The sequence below is a fragment of the Poromitra crassiceps genome (assembly GCF_964638095.1).
Source record: "Poromitra crassiceps genome assembly, chromosome: 1".
NCBI lineage: Eukaryota > Metazoa > Chordata > Actinopteri > Beryciformes > Melamphaidae > Poromitra > Poromitra crassiceps.
Window position 1 is genome coordinate 32,407,463 of NC_139623.1, and position 26,926 is coordinate 32,434,388.

The 26,926-nt window shown below is 46.4% G+C and overlaps 1 protein-coding gene across 3 annotated transcripts in view; it reads left to right on the top strand.

Annotated features, from left to right (window-relative positions):
• The first annotated feature begins 16,734 nt into the window (after positions 1-16,734).
• spns2 (SPNS lysolipid transporter 2, sphingosine-1-phosphate) overlaps positions 16,735-26,926 on the top strand; it is a 122,849-nt gene continuing 112,657 nt past the window's right edge. For all 3 annotated transcript variants that reach the window (XM_083640025.1, XM_083640024.1, XM_083640026.1), the window contains exon 1: positions 16,735-17,100. In XM_083640025.1, coding sequence (XP_083496151.1) covers positions 16,875-17,100 — 226 coding nt within the window. In that variant the 5' untranslated portion in view covers positions 16,735-16,874. The remainder of the gene's footprint in view (positions 17,101-26,926) is intronic.

Below are 26,926 nucleotides of genomic sequence, written 5' to 3' on the forward strand. Positions count from 1 at the left end.
TCCAAAACTTAAAGCTAAAATCATCTTAACACGGTCCTATAAGAGATTTGATGAAGTTTTATTTATTGATGAAATATCTAGTATAAACTGGAACATGGTGTGTAGTGAGTGTGACGCTGAAGCTGCACTGGATTTATTTATGTCAATATATATGAATGTTGTAAACAAGCATGTTCCTTTAAAAAAGTTCATAGTAAAAAATAGATCTGCTCCATGGCTTGACAACAGTCTTAGGACCCTAATGACAGAGAGAGACATGGCCAAAAAAGCATCAGTTAGTTCTGGATCCATTGATGACAGGCATAAATACTGTACATTACGTAATCAGGTCACAAAACTAAACAAGGTGAAAAAAAGGGACTATTTCAAACAAAGGTTATATGATGCAAGAAATGATGGCAAACAGATATGGAATGTTTTTAATGAAATCATGGGTCGAAAGACAACTGTGTGCACACCCTTAGTGGAATCAAATGGATTTGTTCTCACTAAACCAGGTGATATTGCAAATCATTTCAATGACTATTATGTGGGTAAGGTATCTAAACTAAGGAAGGCTATGAATATTTCAAACAATATCAAAGCAAATGACTGTATTAAGAATATTATAATGAAAAATAAGGTTTGTGAATTTGAATTTCTTCAGGTTGAAGTCAGTGAGGTGGAGAGGTTACTCCGCTCTCTTCCTGATAGTAAGTTAGCAGGCCTAGATAACCTGGATAGTAAACTGCTGAGAATGACTGCTGGTATCATAGCTTCTCCTGTCTGTCATATTATTAATAAATGTTTCGAGGTGGGCCTATTTCCAAAGATGTGGAAGGAGGCTAAGGTTATTCCTTTACCTAAGGATACCAAAGCTGCTTTTAATGAGGGGAATTCTAGACCCATTAGTATTTTACCTGTTTTGAGCAAAATTATGGAAAAGTTGGTGCATTCCCAAATTCAAGATTATTTTATATCAAATAAGCTTGCAACAAACAATCAACATGCCTATAGAGCTGGCCACTCAACTTCTACTGCTTTGATACAGATGACTGACGATTGGCTTAAAGCTATAGATAACTCAATGCTGGTGGGAGCTGTGCTGTTAGATTTTAGTGCTGCATTTGATGTTCTTGATCATTCTCTACTGGTTGAGAAACTTAAATGTTATGGTTTTAATTCTTCTGCTTTAAAGTGGATATTAAGTTATTTGTCCTCCAGATCACAGAAGGTGTATCTAAATGGCAGCCTGTCTAGTAGCAGAGGTCTAGAGTGTGGTGTTCCGCAGGGAAGTTGCCTCGGACCTTTGCTCTTCTCAGTTTTTACTAATGACCTATCCTGGATAACAAAATGTGCCACAACAGTTCTTTATGCCGATGATTCAACATTGTATTACGCTGCACCATCATGTGATGTACTTAATGAAGTCTTGAGCAAAGAACTAAAAGTTGTGCATGACTGGGTAGTATGTAACAGACTTGTCCTTAACATCTCCAAGACTAAATGTATTGTGCTGGGAACAAGGCACAGGTTGTCTACAAGCCCAAAGCTTGATTTAAACTTGTGTAATTCGGCAGTTCAACAAGTTGAAAGTACTAAACTCCTTGGAGTAATGCTGGATTCCACTCTGTCTTGGTCTCACCACATCAATTATATTGTTTCAAAAATGGGAAGAGCTATTGGTGTTTCCAGAAAATGTGTTACTTTTGTTGCCCGTCCCCTTTTATGTCAGATAGTTCAAAGTTTAGTTTTATGTCATCTTAACTACTGCTCTATGGTGTGGTCATCTGCTGCAAGTGGTGACCTTAGGAAGCTCCAGGTGGTCCAGAACAGGGCAGCACGGCTGGTCCTGGGCTGCCCACTAAGGTCTAATGTGAGCCGTATGCATGCCTGCCTCTCCTGGCTTACAGTTGAGAATAGGTTGTCTTTCAATTCACTTGTGATGTTTAAGTCAGTCATGAGCAGTAAAACTCCAGTTTTTATACATCAACAGATAATCTTTAGTAATACTGTGCATGACCATTACACAAGAGGATCCAGCAATGGGCAGCTTGTATTACCGTCTCCGAAAAACAATGCTTTAAGGAGATCTTTTATTTTTAGATCATTGACACTTTGGAATAACCTGCCTCTAAACCTGTGTTGCATTTACAGTAAATTAACATTTAAAAAGAATCTTAAAGTTTATTTAACACTGTAAAGTATCTGTATTTGTTTTTGTTTTCTGTTTCTTTTTTTTCGATGTAATTTTTAGCTATCTTATTTGTTCATTATGTATTTTGTGTTGAGTACTGACATTTAATAATTTTACATTTGCAATTGTACTAATTTGTTTGTATGTTTGGACCCCAGGAAGACTAGCTGGTTGCTATGGCACCAGCTAATGGGGATCCTTAATAAAATCAAATCAATAAAACACAAAGAGAGCGCTGCCAGAGGACGACATGACATCACACTAAAACACAAAGAGAGCGCTGCCAGAGGACGACATCACACTAAAACACAAAGAGAGCGCTGCCAGAGGACGACATCACACTAAAACACAAAGAGAGCGCTGCCAGAGGACGACATCACACTAAAACACAAAGAGAGCGCTGCCAGAGGACGACATGTCATCACACTAAAACATAAAGAGAGCGCTGCCAGAGGACGACATCACACTAAAACACAAAGAGAGCGCTGCCAGAGGACGACATCACACTAAAACACAAAGAGAGCGCTGCCAGAGGACGACATCACACTAAAACACAAAGAGAGCGCTGCCAGAGGACGACATCACACTAAAACACAAAGAGAGCGCTGCCAGAGGACGACATCACACTAAAACACAAAGAGAGCGCTGCCAGAGGACGACATGACATCACACTAAAGCACAAAGAGAGCGCTGCCAGAGGACGACATGACATCACACTAAAGCACAAAGAGAGCGCTGCCAGAGGACGACATGACATCACACTAAAGCACAAAGAGAGCGCTGCCAGAGGACGACATCACACTAAAACACAAAGAGAGCGCTGCCAGAGGACGACATCACACTAAAACACAAAGAGAGCGCTGCCAGAGGACGACATGACATCACACTAAAACACAAAGAGAGCGCTGCCAGAGGACGACATCACACTAAAACACAAAGAGAGCGCTGCCAGAGGACGACATGACATCACACTAAAACATAAAGAGAGCGCTGCCAGAGGACGACATCACACTAAAACATAAAGAGAGCGCTGCCAGAGGACGACATCACACTAAAACACAAAGAGAGCGCTGCCAGAGGACGACATCACACTAAAGCACAAAGAGAGCGCTGCCAGAGGACGACATGACATCACACTAAAGCACAAAGAGAGCGCTGCTAGAGGACGACATGACATCACACTAAAACACAAAGAGAGCGCTGCCAGAGGACGACATCACACTAAAACACAAAGAGAGCGCTGCCAGAGGACGACATCACACTAAAGCACAAAGAGAGCGCTGCTAGAGGACGACATGACATCACGCTAAAACACAAAGAGAGCGCTGCCAGAGGACGACATCACACTAAAACACAAAGAGAGCGCTGCCAGAGGACGACATGACATCACACTAAAACACAAAGAGAGCGCTGCCAGAGGACGACATGACATCACACTAAAGCACAAAGAGAGCGCTGCCAGAGGACGACATGACATCACACTAAAGCACAAAGAGAGCGCTGCCAGAGGACGACATGACATCACACTAAAGCACAAAGAGAGCGCTGCCAGAGGACGACATGACATCACACTAAAGCACAAAGAGAGCACTGCCAGAGGACGACATCACACTAAAACACAAAGAGAGCGCTGCCAGAGGACGACATCACACTAAAACACCAAGAGAGCGCTGCCAGAGGACGACATGACATCACACTAAAACACAAAGAGAGCGCTGCCAGAGGACGACATGACATCACACTAAAACACAAAGAGAGCGCTGCCAGAGGACGACATCACACTAAAACACAAAGAGAGCGCTGCCAGAGGACGACATGACATCACACTAAAACATAAAGAGAGCGCTGCCAGAGGACGACATCACACTAAAACATAAAGAGAGCGCTGCCAGAGGACGACATCACACTAAAACACAAAGAGAGCGCTGCCAGAGGACGACATCACACTAAAGCACAAAGAGAGCGCTGCCAGAGGACGACATGACATCACACTAAAGCACAAAGAGAGCGCTGCTAGAGGACGACATGACATCACACTAAAACACAAAGAGAGCGCTGCCAGAGGACGACATCACACTAAAACACAAAGAGAGCGCTGCCAGAGGACGACATCACACTAAAGCACAAAGAGAGCGCTGCTAGAGGACGACATGACATCACACTAAAACACAAAGAGAGCGCTGCCAGAGGACGACATCACACTAAAACATAAAGAGAGCGCTGCCAGAGGACGACATGACATCACACTAAAACACAAAGAGAGCGCTGCCAGAGGACGACATCACACTAAAACACAAAGAGAGCGCTGCCAGAGGACGACATCACACTAAAACACAAAGAGAGCGCTGCCAGAGGACGACATCACACTAAAGCACAAAGAGAGCGCTGCTAGAGGACGACATGACATCACACTAAAACACAAAGAGAGCGCTGCCAGAGGACGACATCACACTAAAACACAAAGAGAGCGCTGCCAGAGGACGACATCACACTAAAGCACAAAGAGAGCGCTGCCAGAGGACGACATCACACTAAAACACAAAGAGAGCGCTGCCAGAGGACGACATCACACTAAAGCACAAAGAGAGCGCTGCCAGAGGACGACATCACACTAAAACATAAAGAGAGCGCTGCCAGAGGACGACATCACACTAAAGCACAAAGAGAGCGCTGCCAGAGGACGACATGACATCACACTAAAACACAAAGAGAGCGCTGCCAGAGGACGACATGACATCACACTAAAGCACAAAGAGAGCGCTGCCAGAGGACGACATCACACTAAAACACAAAGAGAGCGCTGCCAGAGGACGACATCACACTAAAGCACAAAGAGAGCGCTGCCAGAGGACGACATCACACTAAAACATAAAGAGAGCGCTGCCAGAGGACGACATCACACTAAAGCACAAAGAGAGCGCTGCCAGAGGACGACATGACATCACACTAAAACACAAAGAGAGCGCTGCCAGAGGACGACATGACATCACACTAAAGCACAAAGAGAGCGCTGCCAGAGGACGACATCACACTAAAACACAAAGAGAGCGCTGCCAGAGGACGACATGACATCACACTAAAGCACAAAGAGAGCGCTGCCAGATGATGACATCACACTAAAGCACAAAGAGAGCGCTGCCAGAGGACGACATCACACTAAAGCACAAAGAGAGCGCTGCCAGAGGACGACATCACACTAAAGCACAAAGAGAGCGCTGCCAGAGGACGACATCACACTAAAACACAAAGAGAGCGCTGCTAGAGGACGACATCACACTAAAGCACAAAGAGAGCGCTGCCAGAGGACGACATCACACTAAAGCACAAAGAGAGCGCTGCTAGAGGACGACATGACATCACACTAAAACACAAAGAGAGCGCTGCCAGAGGACGACATCACACTAAAACACAAAGAGAGCGCTGCTAGAGGACGACATCACACTAAAGCACAAAGAGAGCGCTGCTAGAGGACGACATGACATCACACTAAAACACAAAGAGAGCGCTGCCAGAGGACGACATCACACTAAAGCACAAAGAGAGCGCTGCCAGAGGACGACATGACATCACACTAAAACACAAAGAGAGCGCTGCCAGAGGACGACATCACACTAAAGCACAAAGAGAGCGCTGCCAGAGGACGACATCACACTAAAACACAAAGAGAGCGCTGCCAGAGGACGACATGACATCACACTAAAACACAAAGAGAGCGCTGCCAGAGGACGACATGACATCACACTAAAACACAAAGAGAGCGCTGCCAGAGGACGACATGACATCACACTAAAACACAAAGAGAGCGCTGCCAGATGATGACATCACACTAAAGCACAAAGAGAGCGCTGCCAGATGATGACATCACACTAAAGCACAAAGAGAGCGCTGCCAGATGATGATATCACACTAAAGCACAAAGAGAGCGCTGCCAGATGATGACATCACACTAAAACACAAAGAGAGCGCTGCCAGAGGACGACATGACATCACACTAAAACACAAAGAGAGCACTGCCAGAGGACGACATCACACTAAAACATAAAGAGAGCGCTGCCAGAGGACGACATCACACTAAAACATAAAGAGAGCGCTGCCAGAGGACGACATGACATCACACTAAAACACAAAGAGAGCGCTGCCAGAGGACGACATCACACTAAAACACAAAGAGAGCGCTGCCAGAGGACGACATCACACTAAAACACAAAGAGAGCGCTGCCAGAGGACGACATCACACTAAAACACAAAGAGAGCGCTGCTAGAGGACGACATGACATCACACTAAAACACAAAGAGAGCGCTGCCAGAGGACGACATGACATCACACTAAAACACAAAGAGAGCGCTGCCAGAGGACGACATCACACTAAAACATAAAGAGAGCGCTGCCAGAGGATGCCATCACACTAAAGCACAAAGAGAGCGCTGCCAGAGGACGACATCACACTAAAACACAAAGAGAGCGCTGCCAGAGGACGACATGACATCACACTAAAACACAAAGAGAGCGCTGCCAGAGGACGACATCACACTAAAACACAAAGAGAGCGCTGCCAGAGGACGACATGACATCACACTAAAACACAAAGAGAGCGCTGCCAGAGGACGACATGACATCACACTAAAGCACAAAGAGAGCGCTGCCAGAGGACGACATGACATCACACTAAAACACAAAGAGAGCGCTGCCAGAGGACGACATGACATCACACTAAAACACAAAGAGAGCGCTGCCAGAGGACGACATGACATCACACTAAAGCACAAAGAGAGCGCTGCCAGAGGACGACATCACACTAAAACACAAAGAGAGCGCTGCCAGAGGACGACATCACACTAAAACACAAAGAGAGCGCTGCCAGAGGACGACATGACATCACACTAAAACACAAAGAGAGCGCTGCCAGAGGACGACATGACATCACACTAAAGCACAAAGAGAGCGCTGCCAGAGGACGACATGACATCACACTAAAACACAAAGAGAGCGCTGCCAGAGCACGACATGACATCACACTAAAACACAAAGAGAGCGCTGCCAGAGGACGACATGACATCACACTAAAGCACAAAGAGAGCGCTGCCAGAGGAGAACATCACACTAAAACACAAAGAGAGCGCTGCCAGAGGACGACATGACATCACACTAAAACACAAAGAGAGCGCTGCCAGAGGAGAACATCACACTAAAACACAAAGAGAGCGCTGCCAGAGGACGACATCACACTAAAGCACAAAGAGAGCGCTGCCAGAGGACGACATCACACTAAAACACAAAGAGAGCGCTGCCAGAGGACGACATCACACTAAAGCACAAAGAGAGCGCTGCCAGAGGACGACATCACACTAAAGCACATTCAAACCACACAGTAGAGTAGGATTAGGATAGGGCAGATTAGGCTGTAGATTAGCTACTGTAGATTATTTGGTTGCTAAATAGTTCAGGTTAAGGTTAGAGTAGTCTCGCTGGCCAGCCTCCTCTCCCTTCCGTCCGAGGAGTCTGGCGCCGCAGGTCTCCATAGTGGCATTGCGTTGGGCGGCGCTTAGCGGCAGTGCCCTTGGAAAATAGTTTCAAACAATCCAACTTGCCGTTTTCAGCGTGTAGCAACGAGCTAGCGTGTAGGTTTCTGCCGTTAGCTTGCTAGCTAGTTAACGTTGTTGTTTTCCCTGAGGCGGCAGGGGACTATTTACAGCAACACACAGGGAAGAGGGAGCGGAAGCCACTCTGATTGACATGGTCGGAGCCAATGACAGAGCTTCTTAAGCGGGGAGCGGACATCCGGCTGCCACTGAAACCGACGCCTCCAATGGGAGAGCAGAGTAGAGCAGGGGAAGGTTTATCCCAGTTATGGAGACCTGCGGCGCCAGACTCCTCGGACGGAAGGGAGAGGAGGCTGGCCAGCGAGACTAAGGTTAGAGTAGTTAGAGCATTGGTTCTCAAATGGGGGTCCAGGGACCCCCAGGGGTCGGGGCACTTTGCAAGGGGGTCCGCGAAAAGTTTTCAGGGAGATTCAAATAAAAACTTTTTTTGGTTGCAAAAGCTTCATAGTTCAACGAAAATATTGTATGCTTTAAATCTAAAATGGTTCATGGATTACATTCTAATCTAACAAAACTATCAATTTAAAAGTCAAGTACGTTATTATGGCAACAATTAATCTTAGCCCAAAATCACAAATCAGAATGAGGGGGTCTATTTTCTATTTTGTAAGGGGTCCTTGGCTGAAAAACATTTGAGAACCTCTGAGTTTGAGTTCTTGTTCTGTTCTCTCTTTCTTTCTCTCCTCTCCACCCTCCTCTCTTTCCCGCTCTCTTCTCCCCTTCTTCTCTTTCCCCTCTCCTCTCCCTCTCTTCTATGCTTGTTTTTATGTTTTTTAAGTCGTTCAATTAGGTTTATTGATTGTGTTTAGCCAGACACATTCTCTGTAAAGTCCTGTGAGACATGCTTGTGAATTAGGGCTATACAAATGAACTTGACTTGACAGTTGTCCTGCATGCTGAGCGCATGGTAAAGACTGACAGTTGTCCTGCATGCTGAACGCATGGTAAAGACTGACAGTTGTCCTGCATGCTGAACGCATGGTAAAGACTGACAGTTGTCCTGCATGCTGAGCGCATGGTAAAGACTCACAGTTGTCCTGCATGCTGAACGCATGGTAAAGACTGACAGTTGTCCTGCATGCTGAGCGCATGGTAAAGACTGACGGTTGTCCTGCATGCTGACAGCATGGTAAAGACCGGCAGTTGTCCTGCATGCTGAGCACATGGTCAAGACTGACAGTTGTCCTGCATGCTGACTTGTCCTGCATGCTGAACACATGGTAAAGGCTGACAGTTGTCCTGCATGCTGAGCGCATGGTAAAGACTGACAGTTGTCCTGCATGCTGACAGTATGGTAAAGACTGACAGTTGTCCTGCATGTTGAACGCATGGTAAAGACTGACAGTTGTCCTGCATGTTGAACGCATGGTAAAGACTAACAGTTGTCCTGCATGTTGAACGCATGGTAAAGACTGACAGTTGTCCTGCATGCTGACAGCATGGTAAAGACTGACAGTTGTCCTGCATGTTGAACGCATGGTAAAGGCTGACAGTTGTCCTGCATGCTGAGCGCATGGTAAAGACTGACAGTTGTCCTGCATGCTGACAGTATGGTAAAGACTGACAGTTGTCCTGCATGTTGAACACATGGTAAAGGCTGACAGTTGTCCTGCATGCTGAGCGCATGGTAAAGACTGACAGTTGTCCTGCATGCTGACAGTATGGTAAAGACTGACAGTTGTCCTGCATGTTGAACGCATGGTAAAGACTGACAGTTGTCCTGCATGCTGACAGCATGGTAAAGACTGACAGTTGTCCTGCATGTTGAACACATGGTAAAGGCTGACAGTTGTCCTGCATGCTGAGCGCATGGTAAAGACTGACAGTTGTCCTGCATGCTGACAGTATGGTAAAGACTGACAGTTGTCCTGCATGTTGAACGCATGGTAAAGACTGACAGTTGTCCTGCATGCTGACAGCATGGTAAAGACTGACAGTTGTCCTGCATGCTGACAGTATGGTAAAGACTGACAGTTGTCCTGCATGCTGAGCACATGGTAAAGACTGACAGTTGTCCTGCATGCTGACAGTATGGTAAAGACTGACAGTTGTCCTGCGTGCTGACAGCATGGTAAAGACTGAGAGGAGCACATCTTTTCACATGCTAATACCTTTTGTTAACCCCCATACATCGGCCCTGAAAGGAGACCTACATGACCATGTGGAGGCAGACAGTGGACGCTTCTACCTCCCAGACAGATTAAGACTGATGACCCAGGACCAAGGAGTCCAGCTCGGATGGAGCTGTCAGATAAATAATGAAATGAGGAGCTAAAAGACGCCATCTCTGCCCCCTGAACACTATATTTAGTCCCTGTCTCTCTGGCTCCTCCTGCTGCACTGCACCGTGTCACCTCCACATGAGACCTCTGAGGAGTGGAGACATCAACCCAGATCTATTCAAATCTTCAGCTGCTCCACTGCAGGCCAAACACACTGTTGCTGAAGTTTTGGGGTAGCCTATGGTAGCGAACGGGAGAGAGAAGTTGTTGCAGTTAGACACAGACTGTCCAGAGGTCAGAGGTCACAGGGGAAGAGAAGGGGTCAGAGTGGCAGAGCCCACACGTCAAGTCTGACCCAAGCCTAGACGGCTGCGGCTCCAACAACAATGAATGTGAGGAGAAGGGATGTGGGGTGGTCTCCTGTGCCACCAGACATGAGTGAGGAGGGCATGCTCTCAATGTCGAACGTCACTGTTGACATGTGTTGTGGCGATAACGGCTTGCTGAGATAAGCTTATCACCTGCCATTTTGCTGGATGCTGCTGGTTAGCTTGTTGCTGCAGTGTGGATGTTCATACTTTTGTTTCTTCAAGCAGTCCCTTTTAGTCTGGCACAAGGAAACATTCTGGCAGTATTAATATGGAGCCAGTCTTTCTGAGGGAGCCTGTGGTAATGCAACCAACAGTTTGACCTCTCATGTATGGAGCAAGATCTTCCCCAGTCCCTCTGCTCACTGGCCCGTGTGGAATAACTCCAGTTAGCTGCTCCACTGCCTGACCGCTGAGCTAACCAGTCCTGCCATTTGTATGAATGGAAGACAAGGATCAAAATAGAAATGGAACAAGTACATTCCTCTTCCAAGAATAGAATCATCGGGAAATGTTCAATTCGTTGAACTGAAACGAGGGCTGGAGAACAGGGTATAAATGATATAATCCCCCCGTAACATCATGCAAACTACACCAAAGTTTCTGCTGAAGGTGAATCTTCAGACTTGCACTTTCTCAGTATTATCAGCGTCATACAGTATACACAGGAGAGTTATAATAATAATAATAATAATAATAATACATAGGTTTTATATAGCGCTTTTCTGGGGAACTCAAAGACGCTTTACAATACATAGAAAAGTAATACAGTAAACAGAACTAAATAACAAGAAACGAAAACAAATACAAATCAATAGATTGCAGAGATGGAATGGTGGTTAGAGGTAGAAGTCAGATATTGTAGGCTGTTTTGAAGAGGTGGGATTTGAGTTGGGTTTTGAAGGAGGTGAGTGAGTCGGAGTTTCTGATACATATAGTTATGACATGAAAATACTCCCTGGCTGTCAAGAGATCCGATGGATCCGATGGAATTGGCCCAGGTGGTGGGCCAATTCAAATGAAGACAAAAGCTACTAAGCAAAAGTGACAGTTTCATTCACTATCTGATGAATGTCTCATCGAGTGACAAGTTATTATCGGACAGGAACCAGTGAGCGAGGCAATGTCCGCAACCTGTTTTTATGGAAATGAGACCAGATAAGACTGGCCTCAGGCAAGAATGTGCTGGACTGCACAACAGGACATGAGTTGTGCTGCTTAGTGTGCCTCGATATCTAACTATTCCAGAGAACAATGGCTCTTCCAACTGATTGGTTATTCCTTAGCGATACACTTCACAGAAAGTGTGAGTAAGCCGTCAATTCTCTCCTACAGGATCTTTACTGTACACAGTGTGCTCAGGAAAACTGGGACAGTTGACCTCAGACTTGTTCCATAGGAGAGGAAAGGGAAATAGATGATGTGTGTATTTAACTGGATGTAAACACAGCTGATTAAGACAATAATGGGAGAATCAGAAGATGTTGCACAATTGTTTGTATAGAAAATTGATTGGTTGACTCATTCACTGATTCATTTATTTGCCTATTTATTTGTTTGCTCAAAAAATTCAAAGACAGGGGGCAGTGTTTATTTTAATACAAATTCTATACAAGTTTCTACATCAACAATCATTAAAAATTCTTCAAGCTTGTATCCTGGCATCATATCGTTAGTGGATATACTGCCGGCTGTCATAAACGTCATGAGCTAATGAGAAGCAGAGTTTTTGTGTACTGCAAGCCCAGCTAATGGACGCACGAGTCAAGGGGCATTTAAAGCTTATGGGCAGCCACATGTCAGAATTCAGAAGGAGTCTCCCTTATCGGCCCACAGGCACTGGGCTCGGCGATTAGGAGGGATGGGGAGTTATCTCCCATCCTGCACTGGAGGCTCGGCCCTGAGCTGAGACAGGAAGGAAGGCTGGGGCAGTGGCTGCATGGCTCCAGGCCATGCAGCAGAAGAACGCCAGAGACAGCTCCAGCTCCACCAGCCCATTCTATCTGCACCGTGGAAAAACACACAGGATCCCAGAGACATGACCAGCATATCAAGCACGCCAGAGACAAAGAGAGCGGCCAGGGTCGTATGGAGAGGGAGACAGAAACAACTGTTTGCTGGGGCACCCAAAACCCTCCACCCCTCCTTGCCCGCTATAAGCCTTCAGACCGCTGGTTGGTTTGGCCCTGTGCTCTTTTCCTGCATCCTCTTCTATGCTGGATGTCAGACAGCAGCGATACGAAAGCAATTGTTGTCAGTATGACTTTATTTTCTGCTGAGCGCCAGGCTGCACTGTTTGCATCATATTTTCCAAATTCCAAAAGCGGGGATTGCTCCAAAGTGATTTGGGAAGTCAAAGGGTGGTCATTTTGAAACTACTCCTCCAAACCGCATGATGAGCGTAAACTTTTGCTTCTGACAAAACAAAAAAGACGTGCTCCATATCTCATCTCCGTCTAGATGTATCAATAAACAGGGCTCAGTGCAGCTCGGTCAGAATGCATGCAGGCCTCAACTCAGATATCCAGGCACTGCCAAACGCCTGCAGAGCAGGGCCAGGCAAACACCCAGCCTTCTCCCTAATTTATGCCAGGATCCAGCGTCCCTCATCGTCTTCTTTCTTTCTCCCTCAGAGCCTTTCTTTATCTTTGACTGATTTATATATTCTTAAAAACAGATTGTATTTCACTTTGAGGTTTTAGCTAATGCCTCCTAAGCTTTCTTATTTAATCATCTCTGCATTGAGATGTTACAATACCGTAGACTAAAACTTCACCTGGATGTCTTTCGCACAGTCATTGACAGGCCTGCGCAGTCCTTCAGGAAGAACTGGACGGACAAACCCGTCTTTATTTGTCACACGGCGGCCAGCTACACACACACACGCACGCACGCACGCACGCACGCACGCACGCACGCACACACACACACACACACACACACACACACACACACACACACACACACACACACACACACACACACACACACCAATACACACACACACACACACACACACACACTCATGCCGACGGTGGCCGGTGAAATATAGTCTCTGCATGTATCCCATCCAGGGTTGTCCTTCCTCCTCTGGGCAGCCAGAAGCAGTGGGCAGCTTTCTTAGTGTACAGCGCCCGGGGACCGTCTTGAAACATTGACGTCACTGGTCAGATGATGATCTTCTGCATGTTTTTAGTGGGGTCTAATACCGATGTTGTATGGAGGAACCCCAGGGGAGCACGAGGAGAACACGCAAACTCCACACAGAAAGGCCCTTTTGACAAGATAGCCCACCTGGGCAGTGGGCACTGACAATATTAGCGTGATATTAGACACACAGCACGTGTTTTCCTTGTGGTGGGAGCGATAATGATGATGTTGGAAATAGAAGCAACGTTTTCAGTGCTTTTGCGTTATCATGATTTAGCCTTGACTTTGATCCAGAATGTAAAGATGTCCTACTTTTCAGCCGAGCGTCATTGCACGCGGCCGCGGCGGGTCTCCTTTTATCTCCCCCACCTATTCTGAAGAAACTCTCAAATGATGTTTCTCAAGCTCGCTGCACCACGCACAGCGGGACATCACCATTTCATTAGCTCCCGTGCGTGTGTGTGTTGTGGGCGCAGGGCTGTGGAAAGGTGCAGGTTGCTCTGCAGTCCGCATACCAACTGTGCACAAATAGTTTCTCCCTCTTTCCATTCTCCCTGCCACTTCCTTAGTGCGGCGCAGCCTCCGTGCTGTCTCGTTAGGTCTCCTTTTATCTCCCCCGCCTATTCTGAAGAAACTCAAGTGATGTTTTGTCAAGCTCACTGCACCCCACACATATGTGGGCCATCACCATTTAATTAGCTTGCATACATGTTTGTGGGTGTGGCAGGGGTGAGTAAAGGTGCAGTGGACCAAATGCGTTGTGGCCCAGTAACGGTCTGCGGCCTGGTGGTTGGAGTCCCGACATCTCCATTCACTCCAATGGACCAGTTTTTATACTCTCAAGAGTTCCAGGAAGTAAGGTCCTGGATTAAGCAGCACTGTAGAGTTGCAGCAAAATAGACAGTTTGTGTTGTGCTTTGAAAGGGTTTTTCATCCCTTGAATCAAATTGTACATTATCAGCTTTATTTTAGCATGCAAAAGTAGCGCGAGACCCATTCCTGGCTGTTCATTGGCTACTGAGTCTCGCATTTTGGTCCTCCGCTGACGCCACTCTCTCTCTAGAGGACACTAGTCTAACCCATTGGTTCCCAAACTGTGGTCCGCGGGGTCCGTGGGGCTCCACCTGGTGGTCCGCCAGAGAATTGCAAAAACACACACACAAAAACAGATTTTTTTTTTTTTTTACATAATCACATTAACCCTGAGGAGTTGCCGGATTGGGACGATTTCCGAAAATATCGCGATATTGGAAATATCACAATTTTGAACATTTACTTTCAGAGGCTGCAGCAGGCTCAGTTTTAAAGTCAGAGTGACGTTTCTGGTATCATATGAAACTAGAAGACATAAGGAATCGATTTGTACCAAGCATGTCATAGTTTGTCATGAAGTTAGCTAAATAACACTCCAAAGTTAGGCAAAATTTTGGTGAGCGAAAAAAAAACATTTTCAAAGGGGTCCTCTTTTTCACAGCCTAATAATGTTGGCAGGTGTGTGTGTGTGTGTGTGTGTGTGTGTGTGTGTGTGTGTGTGTGTGTGTGTGTGTGTCCGTTTTGAACCAGCTAGCCTTATATTGTAATTTAGCCTTTCTGCTGCTATTGCATGGTTAAATCAGCACATTTTATTTTATACGAAATTTGGTTTGGTACGTAGTGGTACTTGGACGGAAACGTTTCCATATACTTGGGCTCCCTGAGTGATCAGGTAGGCCACACAGGCAGCGTGATTGTGCATGGCTGCGAGCCCCATTCTGAAGCAGTCTTCCTGCAGCAGGGTCCTCAATTTGTCAAGGTCTCCTGCGTCGGCGGCATCATAGAGTGGAATGTCATAAAACCCTCGAGCAGCCATTCCTTCAGGTCTGTCACTGTACCACACCCACTATGTGTGCCTACACTGCGTCTCAAATGGAAGGCTTTATGAAGGGACTGAAGTGTGTTAGTTGGACATTATGACATCATAACATTATGACATCAGGAAATTATGGCATAACATTATGTTTGATGACATCACTCACTGATGACATCACAATTGCTCTCACAGATGGCATCACTCACTGATGACATCACAATTGCTCGAGTGACATCACTGGTGATGACATCACAATTGCTCAAGTGACATCACTGACATCATCTTGACTGAGCCACAGACACCGCTGCCACAGACACCACTTCGCAAATTTTAAGTAACGAAGAAGATGATGATATATATTCGGTTTAACAATCTATGCTGCGCCATTGCAAATTATTTAGGCCTAGCTAAAGCTAGCCTAATATTTAGTTAGACTTAAGCAAAAAAAGAAAAAAGAAAAAAAGCTCTTGACATTTAGGAGTTAATAGGCCTATTCCCATGATGTCACAAGCATTTTTCCTACCAATATGACGCTACAATTCACACAGCTCATTGGCTGTAAGTGTCACTTGATTGTACTCGCCTGTTAATTGATCACAATCACCTATTATTCTCCTATACCAAGATGGCCTTGTGGTGATGATGTAACAGAATACTATCACTAGGCCTACTCAAGAACTCAAGTGACCATTAACTAGGCTAATAGTTAACGTTAGTTCCTCAGCTCAGTCAATAATTGTTATTTTTGGTTTCTAATCATTGTGAGAGGGCATAAAATAGGCTATATTTGGAAGCCATTGCTACAAGTTTATACCAAATACAGTATAATAAATAGGCTATAATATAGGCTATATGAAACTAAAAGCACACCAGAGGGGGACTGGAGTATTTCCTCTAATCCCCAAGATGGTGTCCTATGCCAAATATCCTTTTAATCACGTTGGCCAAATAATAGTATGTTCCGTCATTGCCTTTGTCCCCCAGAAATGTGGTCGATGCGGATTTCAGAGATTTTGGCTAAAGATGGGCTTTTTGCCATAGGCTACATATGGGTTTAGTGAATTGCCTCTAGCCTAATGAATCTCAAGCGACATGCCCCCTTGCCCCCCTCCCAGAAATAACAGAACAGTAGAAGGAGACGCGCGACTGTCCCCGGCAGCGTATTTTTGCGACCGCACTCAGGTTGCAATTCCCCGCATTCTGCACCAATATCAGGTGCCTGGCTCCATCATTCGCTACCAGGCTTCAGGGGCGGGGTTTTGCAACCAGGTCACACCCCCCTGCACTGGCCATAGAAAAAAACTAGGAGCGCACAGCCCGTCCGTCACTGACCGAAAAATATGATACAGGGGAGAGCGGCTCCTGCGCTTGAGCACTCAAGACAACATTTTCACCTCGATTAATTTGACTCAAACCCGGTCACTGCTCGTTGAGGTCCCCGTATAACTATTCCCCTCCACTGCCGTGCGCCTCGTTCTCTTTTTGCGCTGGATCTTTCGTGCCAGAAGATGTGTGTGGAGAGCGATGGATGCGAGATTGAAGGCTGCAGCAGTTCGGATGAGGTGCGCACGCTGTCGGGCAGCATGAGTACCGGACTGAAATCCAACCCGGACCTGCACCCATGCAAACCCGGGCTCCGCGCCGCGCTGCTCAGATGCCGCTCACCGACTGCCGCCGCCGGGATCCTCAGTTTTGGGAATGTCCTCAATTACATGGACAGATACACTGTAGCCGGTAAGAATTATTTCTAATTCTGTATGGGCTATAATTGGGTGGATATTTATACATGAAATGCTCAAGCAAATAACATGAACAGCTTTCTTAATTTGCTGATGTCGATTAAAGATTCTTCTGAGCATTAATAGCCAATAAGTAATGGCCATAGCGCACCTCAATTGAGACATGGAATGGAACAATGGGCTTGCCCAAGCGCAGTGGACTATCTGCTATAGCTACAAGCAGGCTTTTACACCTATAGGTGCTTTCATGGTTGTAGCCGTAGGCGATGGCTCCCAGGAATTGGTGATTAAATCAAATGCATAGGCTACATTTCCAAGATATCACTCAAAAAATACATGGACAGTAACGATATTCACCCCAGGCTGGCTGGTAGATAATTGCAGATCAATTAGGCGATGGATGGTGTCCGCAACCTGGCTGCATTCTTGTGCTCTGTGTTGATCTGTCCTGAAAAGGACAGAGAGCACATCACTTTCAGGAATTAGTTATATGATTAGACCCACTCCGTTGCCAGTGTTGCCTGGAACGATTTAACCCAGAATGTGACTACATTTTGTGCGGCAGCTTGCTGTGGTGCCTGCGATAGCATGTGGTGTTAACCGTCCTGGTAGCCTACTGTCCGTATATTGTGAGTTTCTCCACGAGCAGACATAGGCTACATTTATATTAAACCATAACTATGCATTGTAGCCTAAAATGTAGGGCCTAAAATGTTTGGAAATGGGAAGTGTGAATTGTATGCATTCATTAATTGCATCTTTTGATTGCTGATTGAGTTAAACAAAGGTCAAGAGTAGATTATAATTAGTTGATGGGTTTGTATTTGCAGAGCAAATATTCTTTCTCTCTCTCAAAGATGAAGCACAATACTTTAAAATGGTCTCTCCCTCTTTGGCACATCATGTGTCTATCCTGGCAAGATGATCCATAGATTATTTTTGTGACTCGTTCTGCATTTGTTATGAGCAGGAATTATTAACCATTGCTACAGTTAATTAGCCTATTGTGTGTGCAAATTAGTGCAGAATCAGACCAGATTAGCTTTTTACCATCCTCTCACTTTAGTCAGTGTTTAGGTGCGTTATTACTCAGTTTCACACTCAAACTACAGCTAGGACTTTGGGCTTTGGCACAGAATGGGTTAAACATATTGCAGCAGCATGGAGAATGGAGAGGATGTGTTCATGGCGAGGGAAGGCTATTCTGTACAAAGAGATGCCTTCTTGGCCTCAGTACAAGTTTAGTGATTTATTTGACAATGTATTTGATATCATTAATTTATGTAACCTCCTTAAAAGCACAGTCAAGCTTTGCCTATACATCCCCAATGAATATTAATTGATATTCTTAGGGGCTTATAGTTACAGGTGACCTTATGGTACTTTTTTTGCTGTGATATTTGCTGTGATGTATCCTATTTCTTCACTTTAATTTATTATAGGAGTAGTTATTTTTGTGTTATATCACATCCCAGTCAGATGTACATCTTTGAAATCTAGGAATATATTGGAAGAATTCTGGTCATACTTGCACCCCTTGACATAATTACTGTAAGTAGTAGCCTAACTAATTCAGTCAGAGCAGCATGGACTGTTTAGCCACCACAAGCCATGGTTCATCACCCTCAAGGCTTCAGGTCCAGTCTTTCAGTCGATCAGCCACAAAGCTCGATCACTTCTATAGAAAACTTATAGGTTTTGAGCTGCTCCATCCAAAGCCATGGCAAGAATGTGTTGCTGTACAGTGGCATATCTAATCATAGTATCTTCACGCGCCACTCTGTCACAGCAAATAGCTCGAATAGCCACATCCTCAATCCCGATTCCAACAGATGAGCCAGTCTCCCTCTACAGTTGTAGCGATTTGTACTCCTGTCTCCTCACACCTCGCCGTCCTTTGATCAGAGATCACCACTCATTAACGGGGTCAAAAACAGCTCTACTCTGCTCCGTTCCCCCCATCGCCTGCCTGCCTGCGCTCTGCCTTCCCCCCATCGCCTGCCTGCCTGCACTCTGCGTTCCCCCCCATCGCCTGCCTGCCTGCACTCTGCGTCCCCCCCCATCGTCTGCCTGCCTGCACTCTGCGTCCCCCCCCCATCGTCTGCCTGCCTGCACTCTGCGTTCCCCCCCATCGGCTGCCTGCCTGCACTCTGCGTTCCCCCCCATCGCCTGCCTGCCTGCACTCTGCGTCCCCCCCATCGTCTGCCTGCCTGCACTCTGCGTCCCCCCCCCATCGTCTGCCTGCCTGCACTCTGCGTTCCCCCCCATCGGCTGCCTGCCTGCACTCTGCGTTCCCCCCCATCGCCTGCCTGCCTGCGCTCTGCGTTCCCCCCCATCGTCTGCCTGCCTGCACTCTGCGTTCCCCCCTCATCATCTGCCTGCCTGCGCTCTGCATTCCCCCCCATCGTCTGCCTGCCTGCACTCTGCGTTCCCCCCTCATCGTCTGCCTGCCTGCGCTCTGCGTTCCCCCCCATCGTCTGCCTGCCTGCACTCTGCGTTCCCCCCCATCGCCTGCCTGCCTGCGCTCTGCGTTCCCCCCCATCATCTGCCTGCCTGCGCTCTGCGTTCCCCCCCATCGTCTGCCTGCCTGCACTCTGCGTTCCCCCCCATCTGCCTGCCTGCCTGCACTCTGGACAATATATGCAAAGCGCGGGTGAGAAAATCCTCTGTAAAGCTGCTGCTTCCTTGTCTGCAGCGGGGAGCGCTCGCTGTGCTGTGACAGTGTGACGGGAGGCAGAGTGATTGAAGAGAGACGAGGAGAGGGGGTGGTGGAGGGGGTGGGTGGTTGTATTGCAGCAGCCTTGGCTAACCCTGGTGGGCAAAGGCTGCACTCTGCCTGCGGTGCAGAGGGGAGGGGGGCTTCCCTGCACCTGAACGCCGGACTGATGGACTGATACATTATGCATGGACAGCATGTGCAGGAAAGAGGACTGACCCATGCATCCAACACAACCAACACCTACAAAGTTATCTTCCCCCGCCTCTCTCTCTCTCTCTCTCTCTCTCTCTCTCTCTCTCAGCCTCTCTCTCTCACTCTCTCTCCCTCTCTCTCTCAGCCTCTCTCTCTCTCTCTCTCTCTCTCAGCCTCTCTCTCTCTCTCTCTCTCTCTCTCCCTCTCAGCCTCTCTTTCTCTCAGCCTCTCTCTCTCTCAGCCTCTCTCTCAGCCTCTCTCTCTCCTCTGCTGCTGTGCGAGCTACATAATTAGATAGTGGAGCAGGGAGGTGTGTGTTTGTAAGGGGGCGGGGGGCTTGTAATGTATGGATCGCTGCTGGCTTCGTAACCCTGCCTATTCTCTCTCACACAACTGCCTCCACCTCTACAGTTTCCACATCCCTCCTTTACAGTAACCTGCCTTATAGGTGCGACCAGCACCTGCTCTGCCTTCATTGTCTTGTTGCTTTCTATTAGGGATGGGACAATATATCGAAATTCAATATATCGCAATGTAATCATGTGACAATACCTATCATGGGGCAGAAAAATTAATCACAATATTAGCTACATTCTGCTGTGGTAATCACAAATGAGATGGCTCCCCCATCACAATTCACCATCCGAATTGTATTATTTGCACTTTGTGATGACAGTTCATAATGGTTGTTTACATTCTAGGAAACCAATGCCATTGATAGAAAGATTTGTGGCTCAGAAATAAACTGAATTCTGCACAGTCAGGCATTGTTATTACATATTTATTACATGGGATTGTGGCTGCATCGTGAACCCCATATCGCATATCAAATTGTGAGATAGGCTCCCCATCCCTGCATACTATCCAGTATCCAATTCACTATTCTATCTGCCTCATGCTTCTCTTACAAACAACCCCTTCCATGGAGGCTACTCAAGGCGCATCTCAACGCCATAGATCTGAATTGCAATTGCGCATGCTCGTCTACAGCTACAGAACCACACACACACACACACACACACACACACACACACACACACACACACACACACACACACACACACACACACACACACACACACACACACACACACACACACACACACACACACACACACACACACACACACACACACTCACTAGGAAAGCCCCCCTCCCAGCATTTCAAATGGGGCTGAATGGGTGAGGGGAGGGGCTGCTTGCTGCAGTGGCCGGCAGTCAGAGAGTGGAGAGTGGATGCAGAGCAGTATGCAGGCAGCGCTCCGTCAAAAGGTCCTTGTACCAACAGCCTGTACTGTGCTGTGTGGATCAGTGAAGCATTGTCACAGAGACAGAGAGCTTCCATTCCACACACCGGACTATTCTTCTCTGCAACAATGCTGGGAAAATAACACACACACACACACACACACACACACACACACACACACACACACACACACACACACACACACACACACACACACACACACACACACACACACACACACACACACACACACACACACACACACACACATCAGTTACACACACAAAGTGGCACACTCTTTCTCTCTCACCCCTGTCAAAGAGTTAGATCGTTCTGGTAATCTCCTGTGTCAGAGGTGGAGAAACACATTTATACAAACACAAGCACAACGTCCAAACTGCAATTTGTATTTCACCACTCCACTTGCCTTTATCCAAGATGATGGTTAGAACCACAAATGAAGTGAAGAAAGTCACAGTGACTTTTATTGGAGGTTGTTTTGTTCAGGATTTGATACATTTACAGCCAATATTATTTATATTAGAGGAGTTGAATACCTAATGCTGCCAATTTGTGAGGAGTGACAGCTTCAAAACAAAGTAGTTATGAGACTTATTAAGCTGCTGTATTTTGAGGTTATTGGATCCTATATAGCCCAAAAAACAACATCAATATTCATTCATTTAAATAAATCAAAATGTTCACAGGGCAAAAATCTAAACGCAAATTACACTTTATGTCATATGTCCTTCAGATTTATAAGGGTGTCTATTACTTCCCCCTCTGGGAATATCATGACAATACTGGTGGTAGCAAATTACTGAAGGCTTCTATCTTTCCCTAAAACATACTTAGATGCTTGATGCTGAGAATTCCTCTTAAAATGTGTTTTCAATATCCGACCGTCTCACTGCTTTGTAGCTCTATCATGTCAACTGCTTTGGTGTTCAACTGGGGAACGGATACAAACCCTTCTTATTTCTGCAATTTCCATATTCCTACTCTGTCGACTCGGTAAATAGACAGAGCGGGTGAACTGTTTTTAGTCAGACACACTTATGGGCAAAAACCCAGGTGTGAACAGGCACAAAGGACACCACTGTTATGTTTCGGGGGGTGCTGAAGCCATGGAGGGTGCCAAGCGACAGCAGTTAGCCACTAACACTATGCAGTTGGGTCGACTCTGGGCTCAGCTGTTCAGGCGGCGGGTCGGAGTGCTGCTTCAGAAGCCTGCCCTTGTTTTTACGACTGTCTGTGACGCAGACGAGAAACGGGGGAGAGTCTGGGTGGGTGTCTTTAGGTGTGGTCGGATGATGAGGTTGCTCACTTAACAAGGCTGCAAGCAGGGGAGAGGGAGTTCAGACTACCCAGAGATGGGGAGGTGCACTTGTGACTTAGACTCGAGTTGTACTTAAGTCGCACACACAGTGACTTGAGACTTGACACTCGTCCTCAAAAGACTTGAAACTCGACTCTGACTTGGACTCGATGTTTGGGACTCGTGAACAATCTTTATTTTAATTTAATTTCGTTTTATCGTGCATTACCAATGTCTATGAAATGAAATGTCGACTACTAATGATGCCAATTAATCAATGAATGCTGATACTGTATGCTAATACAGGAGTGAGGATAATACAGTACATGCTTTGAATTCCTTCGTTTTAGCTCTGCTGCAGACCGGATGGCATGCAGCAGAGAATGCTCTTCTATAAGAGACTTGAGACTTGACTTGGACTTGTGACCAAAGACTTGACACTTGACTTGTACTTGCTCCTCAAAGACATGAGATTTGACTTGGACTGTAGCTCAAAGACTTGAGACTTGACTTGGACTAGCAAAAAATGACTTGTGAGCATCTCTGATTCAGACCACGGCGGAGTGGCGATGAGGCGACAGGAGCCGGATGAGTTACGATGCTCAGGCTGGGTCACCGTCTCTGGCCTTTCCATCCGTGGAGGAAGCCACTTATAATAGGCCTTTTGCTGTTTGGTATGAGAGCCTATGAGAGGGCTCAGCTTTAGAGGGCCACTACCTACATTTCATTTCATTTGAGGTGGCTTCAAAACCTTAAATCCTGCCCGCTGTCCCACTGCAGACAGTCCAAGCTCCTCCACAGCTTACCATAAAGAGGGGATTAGGTGTTTTGGGGGAATATGAGGATGTGCAGGGCAGACAGGCAGTCAGCACTTAGAGTTATTTGCCCGGTAGAGTCAACGCTGATCTGGGCTAACCCCAGCCACCCCCCGTGTGCACCCACAGTCACCCCCTCCTCCTCGGCCTGTAAGGGGCAAGTCGGAGGGGACTTACTCCAGCCTAAGCTGAAGCTAGTTGCCTCAGTCAAGCTGTCGTTCCTGAAGTACCCCAGAACAGGACAAGTAGAGGAGCCTTGCATGTGAACGCTCAGCATCTTGCCTATAGACGCAGATGACAGTGTGGCAGTAATCCTCTTAAAGACAAAAGCTCTTTGTCATCACTGGAAGAAAGATATTTTATGTTGGGGTGAACTATCCAGCGGCCTGACTGGCTATGCAGATTAGAGCCTGATAGTTCTGTCCAGCTCCCTCTGGCTACTCATTATCACAGTCTACATAAGCCTGGGGGCGATGCACTGTGCTACATTGTAGCTTTCCTATACTTCTTTTTTGCACATTTAAAGGTACGTTGGGTTTGCTATCTATCCTCAACATGCTTTGCCTTGTCAAGCTCAGTTTGGTCTTGTGTTGGAAGCACTCAAAATGCAGTAATCCCACCATTTTCAAGTCCACACAGGGTAGAAAATAAGAGAGCTGAAGACAGTGCAGGTGTAGAATAGTCCAAATCCTATGCAGATACAAACGTGCATGTCAGAGCTGATCGTTTCTGTGAAGTTTGATATTTTTCAGCTGTGGGTACAAATGTGTCAGGCGTGTCTTCTCACTACGAAACTGGAGTGTGGGGCATGCTGCAGTGGCTGTGGGTTGAGCTGTTGGTTATTTCACCCATCACCCGTCTCCCTCGTTCTACCATTTTATAGTGTTCACATTAAATGTCGCCGAACAACAGCACAGGCATTAAAGAGATGGAAAGGCCTCTAGTTATTTACTTTATAGGGTTGCCTCTTTCTTGCCATGCTTTTTCCATCTGATGTTGAGCTGCTTCAAATTAGACAAACGCCACCATACCATCTTTTTCACTCTGTTCAATCAGTGACGTCAGCAGCTTGTGACTGCATGATCAACTCTCCAACAATCTGGACATCATCTGGTCATCATTTCACTGCAGAATATCAACGCAATTCAACGGGCTTTAAAGCAGAGTAGTTAACAAATTCATGACATCCCGCCAAGTGGACTTTTCCAGACTGCTTTCCCACAGATATGCCGGTAATGTCTTTCGCTCCATGTCCTAGCGTGCCCGTTCCAATTGCTGTGGGAAAACAGTCTGTGTGTTCTTTAGGCTCCGATTTAGCCGACGTCTGTAATAGTAAGCAGTGGAATAAGACTGGAGTAGCTTCTTCCTCTGGCAGCGCCGGCTCTTTCATGTGGGCACCCCAGCTTTTACCATCGAGACGACACACTTCCCTCACAACCGCTCTTACCCCATGACCCGCATGGTTTCATGGCTGAGGGGTGACACTCGACGAACCCCCACCCCCACCCCCCTCACCACCACCTCCCCGCATGCCTGTTATTTTGGCTTTGCTCCAGCCTTGTATCCCACATCACTCATCGCAGCTATGAGGCCGATCCGCGCATTGCATTCTGGAGGGGATATTTTTACTCTGTCTTGTTGCTGCCGCTGGTGTTACAGATTAAAAGAGTCATCCCTGTTAGCGCCTGGCCTTCCCGTTAGGGGTGGGACGATACATCGACCTAGATCGAAGTGTCGCTACATCGATCGATAACGTATCGATGCAAAGTGAAAATATTGATATATATCGTCATCTTTAAGATATGCCTTGTAAATCCAAGGTGATAATAAAGCATAGATGTGCATGGCTTATGTTCATAATTAAAATATCATCAAGGGCTCTTTAAGTTAATTGATGCATATATTTATAATTATTTTTATTAAAAAGAATAGATTGCCTGGAAGAGCTCTGGTCAAATCATATTTTAGTTGCTTTTTATGAGTTGATATACTGGTCAATGTAACTGATAGTGTTAATGGGCAGATGATATTGTCTCATATTGATCGCAGGCCCCTGAATTGAATTGAAACAAATCAAATCTAAATCGTATCATCAGCAAATATCGCATCGTTGTCCAAATATTCGATATAGTATCATATCACCATGGTTAAACTTGTGATTCCCACACCTACCTCCCATACAAAGCCTCATATCATGGTTAAACTTGTGATTCCCACCCCTACCTCCCATACAAAGCCTCATATCATGGTTAAACTTGTGATTCCCACCCCTACCTCCCATACAAAGCCTCATATCATGGTTAAACTTGTGATTCCCACCCCTACCTCCCATACAAAGCCTCATATCATGGTTAAACTTGTGATTCCCACACCTACCTCCCATACAAAGCCTCATATCATGGTTAAACTTGTGATTCCCACCCCTACCTCCCATACAAAGCATCATGGTTAAACTTGTGATTCCCATCCCTACCTCCATACAAAGCCTCATATCATGGTTAAACTTGTGATTCCCACCCCTACCTCCCATACAAAGCCTCATATCATGGTTAAACTTGTGATTCCCACCCCTACCTCCCATACAAAGCATCATGGTTAAACTTGTGATTCCCACCCCTACCTCCCATACAAAGCCTCATATCATGGTTAAACTTGTGATTCCCACACCTACCTCCCATACAAAGCCTCATATCATGGTTAAACTTGTGATTCCCACCCCTACCTCCCATACAAAGCCTCATATCATGGTTAAACTTGTGATTCCCACCCCTACCTCCCATACAAAGCCTCATATCATGGTTAAACTTGTGATTCCCACCCCTACCTCCCATACAAAGCCTCATATCATGGTTAAGCTTGTGATTCCCACACCTACCTCCCATACAAAGCCTCATATCATGGTTAAACTTGTGATTCCCACACCTACCTCCCATACAAAGCATCATGGTTAAACTTGTGATTCCCACACCTACCTCCCATACAAAGCCTCATATCATTGCGGGCTTAACAAGATCCAAGTGGTCAGGCAGGAAGTTGAGTGGTAAGTTATCAGTGGTGATTTGGACATACAGTACACAGTGCTTGTCTTATCATTGACATACACAGTGCTTGTCTTATCATTGCACTTCCAGTAGCTTGGACAACAGTGCTCACTCAGACCCTTTGCTGACCTGTCATGTAAAGGTGAGCGGTAGCCTGATAATCAGTGACCTCTCCTTTGTCATTAGCGGCACCTTTGAGCCAGTTCAAACAGTCAGTCTGAAGGAGTGCAGTGTGGACGTTAGGAGAGGGCGGGGCTGAGTCTGAAGTGCAGTGTGGACGTAAGAGAAGGCGGGGCTGAGTCTGAAGTGCAGTGTGGACGTTAGGAGAGGGCGGGGCTGAGTCTGAAGTGCAGTGTGGACGTTAGGAGAGGGCGGGGTTGTTTTCTTTGGTGTTGTCTCCTCCATTTGCTTTAGGATTACAGGCCTGAGATAAGAGAGCTTGGTTCACTCCAGCCAGGCGTTTCAAAGCATGCTGGACTGACAGCCA